A 7,741-nucleotide genomic window follows, 5' to 3' on the forward strand; every position below is an offset into this window, starting at 1 on the left:
ATTGAAAAATTCATCAGTATGTCAGTCATTTACATTCTTAATTAACAATGTGTAATATTCATCTATTTACCAAATTTATTGTAGATTACAATATTTGCTGAGCTGTTCTGGAGTCTCCCCCGTTATACAATGAACCCACAACCCCTTCCTTCCCTGTCGGCAGCTTGTGTGCATGGTACCTACAGGGAATGGGGAGATAAGTGCCCCACAGATGAATTAGGTTTGTCTGTTCACCTTGAAGAGGTGACTGCAGGAAGAAAAGGACAGTTCACGGCCAAGATGGAGAGAAAAGAGGGACGAAAAACCCGCCTTCTGCAAGGACACAGCTTTTCTGGGAGATAAACCTTTTCTCAGGAATGAAAGGTGGACAGATGGTCGGAAACAACACTTTGATGAAACCCGAGGACCATGACAATGCATGGAGAGAAAGAGGGAGAAGAGGAAAGAGAGGGAGAGAAAGAGAGAGAAGAGGAAAGAGAGGGATGAGAGAAAGAGAGAAATAGGAGAGGAGGATGAGGTACATGGTAGGCCGCGGAGGAGGACAGGTGGGGTGGGTTGATTGCCAGAATATTTTTGGCATCGTGTTGTTAGGTCCTCGTCCTCTGTGTGCAGGCCTGTAGTTTACGGGTACATGTATGTGAATCAACAAATCACCGTTTGACAACCACTCTATACATTGCAGCACGACCAGGCTGCGTGACACGGGTAACCGGGGTGTTTGCCATTGTCGGGAGGGTGTGCACGCTGGGCAAACATATATTTATATACACACAACGGACTTACATCACCTGGCTTCTGTGCTCCCCTCCAACACACAGACACTCACTCACTCATACACTCTCACACAGACACACACACTCTTTCTTTCTCTCTCTCTCTCTCTCTCACACATACACACTCTCTGTCTCTCTCTCTCACACCTTTTCAAATGTTTTTAAGAAACACGGATGTCTGGTTCAAAACAACTAGCATTCAATTCATAGCTTATCAGTTCATCTCCCAGTTGTGAATTTTCGTACACTTCATTTTTTAACTTTCTGTATTTGTTTAATCTCGAGGTTTATACTTGGGATCTGTAGTGTTATGGTCACATGATTACTCACTACTTTCTGAGGTCCTTAATATTCTTGTTTTAATTGTTGTCCACGAGACAGGAGAAAAATATATTAAAAAATCATGGAAAACAACGAAACCTCTCTACACCCACGAGCATCTTGACAATATTTGGCATGAAAGAATCAGCAAAACAATCCTTTAAATATACTTAATTAAATAAACTACAATTTTATGCGAATATTTATGTTCCCTAGTTGCCAAGACTACAGATGATGTTGACACCAACGGTCCAGCTGAGCATCTGTGTTTTTTCTGTGTCCAGGATGGAGCTGGTGTGGCACGGCGAGTTCGACCGGTTGTTTGGCCAGTACTACCCGCACACGTGGTACCTCATCCCCACCTTCCTGGCCCCCAACGACCGGTGGAGAGTGTTCAAGGACAGCGCTAAGGTTCGCTTCTCCTGCGGGGTAAGTGTCCTTTTCTCTATTACTTCAGTACTCCAGTGTCATCACACGTGTCATCATCCTAGTGATGACCATACGAATGTCAGCATGAGGGAGCGAGAAAGTGGACTCGGGAATAAAACTGAGTGAAGTGGAAAATGGATAGGAGTGAGCGAAGGAGAGAAGGAAGAGAAAGCTAAAGGAGAGGGAATGGTTTTGATTGGTTTGCGACAACCAACGTGCTGGCCAATCAACTTTTAAAGAGTGCAGTTGGGGAATATAATTCAAAGAGGATATTGTTAAGAGTAAAGTGATATGACAGCAACAACAACCAAGGGTTAGAACATAAAGGTCAACTTCGAGTGGTATGGAAGGAGAGGGGTAAAAGGAACAATCAGTGGAGGGAGAGTAAACAGCGAGAGGGATCGCACACCGGGGGTCCATATTGTGAAATAGGAGTAAGTCATTTCTCCAGTACACAGTCGGGAACTCCAGGAATAGTCCAAAGCTATGCCAAGACCCCGCAGACACCACTTTATGTTTCTTTAACCCCAGAGCATCTTTGCTACCAATTTAGAACTACTACTCCAGGGATAAAACATCTGTAGACACCTCTATATAACATCTGAGACAAGACGCTTGTCCTCGAGTTGCCAATGTTGCCCTCGGTTGGCAACTGCGTCCTGGAGGGGATGGCAGTCGGTGCAAGGAATGTCAAAACACATCTCAACAAACACCTTTAGAGACAAAAATATTTTGAGCTTTCAAGCTCCCTCTTCACATTCTACTCAAAGTTTCTTCTGTCCCTGTAGACAGGACAAGCAAAGGTTAATGTGATGCAGCGAAAGGTGCACGGAGTGTGACTCGACAGATAAATTTCATGTAGAGAAACCAGCGAGTGTCACACGTATCTGTGATAAGAAGACATCTGATTTGTATTCCACGCACAAATAAAATAGTTCAGTGCGCGCCTTATCTGTTATGTAAACGGTTATCGCATTGCCAGTGTTAGGAACAGGCTGGAGCAGGTTGGAGTGGGATTGTACCCGACTTTCACCGCATATCGCCCTGGCTTAGAGGAGGAAGGATTATACAGAGAGGGCATGAGGAGGAATAGTTATATCGGGCTTAGGAATCTCTCCCTTTCTCCCTCTCTCCCTCTCTCTCTCTCACATGCCCACACACAAACATACACCGATCCGAGAAAAAAAAGTTTGTGTAGGAGGAAAGATGTTGGCATGTTTAGCTGATATGGTGAATGATGTTGGTGAGGTTACAAAGAAATTGTAGAAACAGAGATGTTACATGGGGTAAGGGGGCGTGACCCCAAGTTGTTTACAATGTTTAGGTACACCAGTTAGATGGTAGCCCTTCTCTTCACCTTTGACTTCCTGGATAAATCAGGTACCCGTATGAGCTCGGTAAGCAGGAGGAATGTTGTAGTCGTAGGCGTGAGCAGGTTTCGAACAGTGACTTTCATTTCCAAAGTTTAATGAAAAGTAAAGGTGTACATACCTACCTACTAACCAGCCAGGTTTGAGAGAGAACTCCCTGATGTAGCTAAATTCCACTCAGTGATTGTTTTCCAAATCAGTGCAATCTGGGGTACCATCAGCAACGACAAACTGCGAAAGAAAGGTCACAGAGAATCTGTTGCTATTGACCTTAGCTCACACAGGACGTTACAGAATTTAAAACTACTTAGATATGTGTTTAAAAAACAAAACAAAAGAAAGTAGAAGTGCCCGGATGTTGAACTACTTCTGGTTGTGTGTTCTCCAGGAGTGCGGTCACGGGTGGACCTCCATGAAGGGGCGCGTGATCTTCTGGTTCAACCTCAACTACGCCGCCAACGCCGGGTATGTGCTGTTCAAGCTGTACGGTCAGCAGTGCCAGAAGTGCAACAACGGCAAGTTTGAGCACGCCATGTGGTACCCGGAGGAGGTCGTCAAGGTGAGACACAGTCACACCCCTCTCCTCTTCTTCCACCATCTTTCAAACCTTTGACCATTTTACACACATCGCGAACAATATCAGGACATATAAACGAGTCGGAGGGTAAGCTATTAATAGCTAAATAACTGTTATGTCACAGCCAGTAACAAGTGACAGTAACACTGCATTACACGTAACAGTAACGCTTTCATATAATAATGACTAACATGTCTGCCATAAAGCCAAGAATTCAATGTAACATGCATCCGATCACTTTTTGGCGCCAGTAGAAATGATGAGCTGACCTCTTGACCTCTTTGCCCCCGCAGGTCATCGGCAACGTGTACAACCGCGTGGGTCAGATCTTCTACGGCTTCGTGCGGCCGCCGCTGCGGATCGACAGGCGCCAGGGCAAACCTCGCAACCAGCACAACGCCGAGCTGTGCCAGGCCTGCAAGGAGGGTCTGTGCAAGGAGGAGTGGACCTTCTCCTGATGGTGCATCACGTGCAAGCTGACACACAGCGCCCCCTGTGGGCGGTACATGCCGCGCGACAAGGGACACAATCAGGCCGCTGTTTCGCTGTCACCTTAATTGCCAGTGGCAAAAACACAAACACAACCGAGAATAATTAAAGTTGATGGCGTTGGGGGAGGGGGGGGTAAGGAAAGGGGGGTAACTGGGGAAAAGGGAGGTAAATCATAACGAGTATGGCTCACGCTGGATTATTTTCTGAAAATTGCGTTTCGCTGCCAAATCCCATGATGCCAGCTTTATGGTACATTTAAAATGTCTAACAAATCTTTCAGGGACTAGCCACTGACGACAGCAGATGTCGTAAAACTAATTTAGGAAACACTTTTGGTAACAATGCTTTTCTTGTAACTATTATAGTGAAGGGCAGGTAACTGGAGGCAACCAAGAGAATTTAATGCTTAATTGTGAAATTTATTACACTTCCAGCATTAAATATATATAAAAACCAAGATAAAAAAACTAAATTAAAAAAGTTTGTGGATTAGAGGACGAAGTAAATATTTTGTCATAATAATTTATCACAGTATTCAGTCTGAGGAAAGTCTTTTCTATTTAGTCTTAGAACCTTGTCTCTAGCCTCATTTCTCAGTTTCTGGACTGACATTTTGAAATGATGCCCCACAGCAGCGACAGAGAAGAAAATATCCTGAAAAAAATAATAGTCGTCTGGTTTTTATTCATCGAGTACACATTTAATCTTCTGACATTCCATCGACTTCCACAGTGCCTTTGGCTTGTTAACATTCCACTTTCAATAATTTCCCAGCATCATTCCAAGTTTATCATCAGTGTTCACAGTTTATACGAATTTTATGAGGTGTGATACGAAGCAATGTGTTCAGCAGGCAGGAAGAGTGAAAGAATGTCACGTGGACACTGTCTTCCCCACCTCTACCTTACAGGTGAGAGAGCGGCCTCAGCTGACAGCAATCATAATTTAAAACTAAAACGAATGCAGTTCAGTTTATTATATTTTTGGCTGCTTGCCCCTTTTTTTGGTCATCGAAACTTTGTTTTCGAATATTCTAATATAAATTGTTAACTTTTTGACATGTACATTTATATATAGAATTGTTTGATAATATAAATGAGGTTTTATCTCCTACATGTACATTCTGCGTAAATGATGTTTGATAATCAACACGTGAAATGCCTGTAAATTAATGTCAACTTGTTTATGCCCGAAGATTGCATTTTTTCTGACTTTGCTCAGACTTGAAGTAATTTAATGTAAGATATTTTTTTCTGTACTCTAATACCGTTGAAGTGGTGAAGGAGTTGAGAGGTGAAACAAGAAAGCTTGTTGATGAGTGATGTCGGTTTGCTGTACTGAAAGCTTGCTCTTACTACATATAAAAAGGTCAACCATTCTGAAGTACATGTGTGAAGTGTCCTTAATATTGTTGGCAATACTGGTTGTGGGTCAAAGATAATTATGTGATAGCCGTTCCGGTCTTTGAGCATTGACACCGAGGGCGACGAGGGTCCCTCTTCTGTTTCTTTGATGATGAGTCAAGAAACCTGAGAATTTTTATGGTCAGAGATATTGCCATCCCTTATTCTTTGAAGAACTGAGTTACAGCGGATGAAATTCGTGACCTTTATGGTGACCTGTGTGGTCTGGGGTCAGGGCTGCGGTCATCGGAAGAAGCTGAGACTTCGGTAAGGTCAGGGACATGACCTCTTTGTAATGATGTGTCGATGTTTGAGGATTTGGAAGGGAACTGGTCGTTCACATTTTAGTGAATGTGTTTGTTATCACAAAGCAAACTCAATCATTTAAAAAAATGTTTTTTTTTTCGCTCTGTGTAGCTTTTTATCGAAGATTGTTGCCAAGTTTAGCAGAAGTTAAACAAGGCACTTGATGTTTTGCTGATGATCTGTGTTAATGTTCACAGTTGTACATAAATGTTCAGTATGGATGGTTTGTAATTATACCCTAACATTTTTTCCGCCTGTGGTGAAGGGCTAGGTCCTCAGTAGATGAGTACCCGTGATTACAAGAGAAAGTGAACACCAAGAACCAGTGATTCTTTTTGACAGTCCTGTGGTGCCAGCGCCATCTGTGAAATATTATTCCTCATTTCTGTCTAAACCACTGAGTTTTGTTCATAAAAATATTCTTATTCTATGCCAAATATTTTATATTCCCACCAAAATACAGCCTGGTTTTGTAGTTGGCACAGGTTACCTTTTGTTTTTATGTTCTTCTACTCACCCCACCACTCAGATTAACCGCTTCCCACCCAAATTTTCTTTTTTTTCCGCTCTGCGTTCTTTTTTAACCCTTGTGAGTGTGATAGCGTGCATGCTCAATATGCAAGTGTACTCAGTTGCTCAACCGACCCCCATCACATTCCACAACACCTCCAGTGTCTGCCTCCTGACATGAATCTAGATACCTGTGAGTAGTGTAACAGCGCCATCTACTGGAGTGTCGCCCACTTCACAAGGGCGGAAACCTTTGCGTGACTGCAGCAGACGACAATTCTCTGCGGTTGCCATTATTTATATTCCTGCTTTGTTAAACTTATATTTTTATTGTTGTTTTGCTTCCTACACGTATACTTGTATGGCGAATGAGTGAGCACAGCTCATTGGTCTTTAGGGTTAGGACACGTGGACACATGCTAGACATGCTATTTCATTCTTGAAATAAAGATTCAGTTTTCAGCTGTCTGTGAATAAAAACACATATAATGGTTGCTACATTATGTATGTAATATGTATCTTCACTAGTATAGACAACAGGTAGCATAGTTAGTGATACAGTATTCATAAATTGTGTCACGTGACACGATGGGTTGGTGGTTCAGAACTTGAGAGGATTGTGTTTGGCGAGTACGAAAAATTAATAGATAGTGAGTAGACAGACGATGAACTTAACATTACCTGTTATTAATATAATTATTGTTATTATTTACGCTTCCAAGCCACTTTCTATAAAACAGCTTTGTGTATGGTCTTACAAAAGAGATTTTGCGGTAGTCCAGTTTCGGACGAAATCATCAAACAACATAATGGTTGTACATTTACACAACAACAACAACAACAACAACAACAACAACAACAACAACAACAACAACAAATCCTCAGGGTTTCAGGCAGAACACATCAGGGTTCTGTTTAAAAACATACTTTTTACTGTGGAGAGTAGAATAGATAGTAGAAACCACCATTTCATATTGATGCTGTGCACTGGATTTAATTTAATTTGTAATTTTTTATTTTTATAAATGTGTGCATATTGTACATTGTTAATATGTTTGACTTGTTGCTGCCTTGTACACACATGTAATATTGTCAAGACACTCAAAGTGTCGGTTTTCTAGGGCAAAACACCAGCGAGTCACTTTGCTTCAGTTGTCAGCCGTTTGTTGTGGTTGTTTGGCATCGAGTGTTGTCACTACATTCACCTGTTCACTTGTTCACCTGTTCACCTGCTTGTGTCACACGATGGGGATTTTTTTAACCCCTCCTGTATGCTAATATTATTTCATTTTGTTACCTTCGTAAAAAAATTGTATTGTCGCGATTTATAAAACAATTTTATGAAAAGTGTCTTTTGAGTTTCAGCTTTGCTTTATGAGAGAACGACTGAATGAGTGTTGCCAGATGAGAAAGTCTTTTTCTGCATGAACACTTGCACGCACACACACACACACGTGCACATACAAACACGTGCACACACACACACACGTGCACACACACACACACGTGCACTTCATCTCACCTCTGACCTACCTGTGCACACTCCCACACAAAGTCGTT

The 7,741-nt window shown here is 42.2% G+C and overlaps 1 protein-coding gene across 2 annotated transcripts in view; it reads left to right on the plus strand.

Annotated features, from left to right (window-relative positions):
• LOC112556358 (receptor-transporting protein 3-like) overlaps positions 1-7,531 on the plus strand; it is a 32,909-nt gene extending 25,378 nt beyond the window's left edge. For both annotated transcript variants that reach the window (XM_025225289.1, XM_025225288.1), the window contains exons 2-4: positions 1,379-1,523; positions 3,282-3,452; positions 3,764-7,531. In XM_025225289.1, coding sequence (XP_025081074.1) covers positions 1,379-1,523; positions 3,282-3,452; positions 3,764-3,928 — 481 coding nt within the window. In that variant the 3' untranslated portion in view covers positions 3,929-7,531. The remainder of the gene's footprint in view (positions 1-1,378; positions 1,524-3,281; positions 3,453-3,763) is intronic.
• Positions 7,532-7,741: the final 210 nt, after the last annotated feature.

This window comes from Pomacea canaliculata, linkage group LG2 (genome assembly GCF_003073045.1).
Source record: "Pomacea canaliculata isolate SZHN2017 linkage group LG2, ASM307304v1, whole genome shotgun sequence".
Lineage (NCBI taxonomy): Eukaryota > Metazoa > Mollusca > Gastropoda > Architaenioglossa > Ampullariidae > Pomacea > Pomacea canaliculata.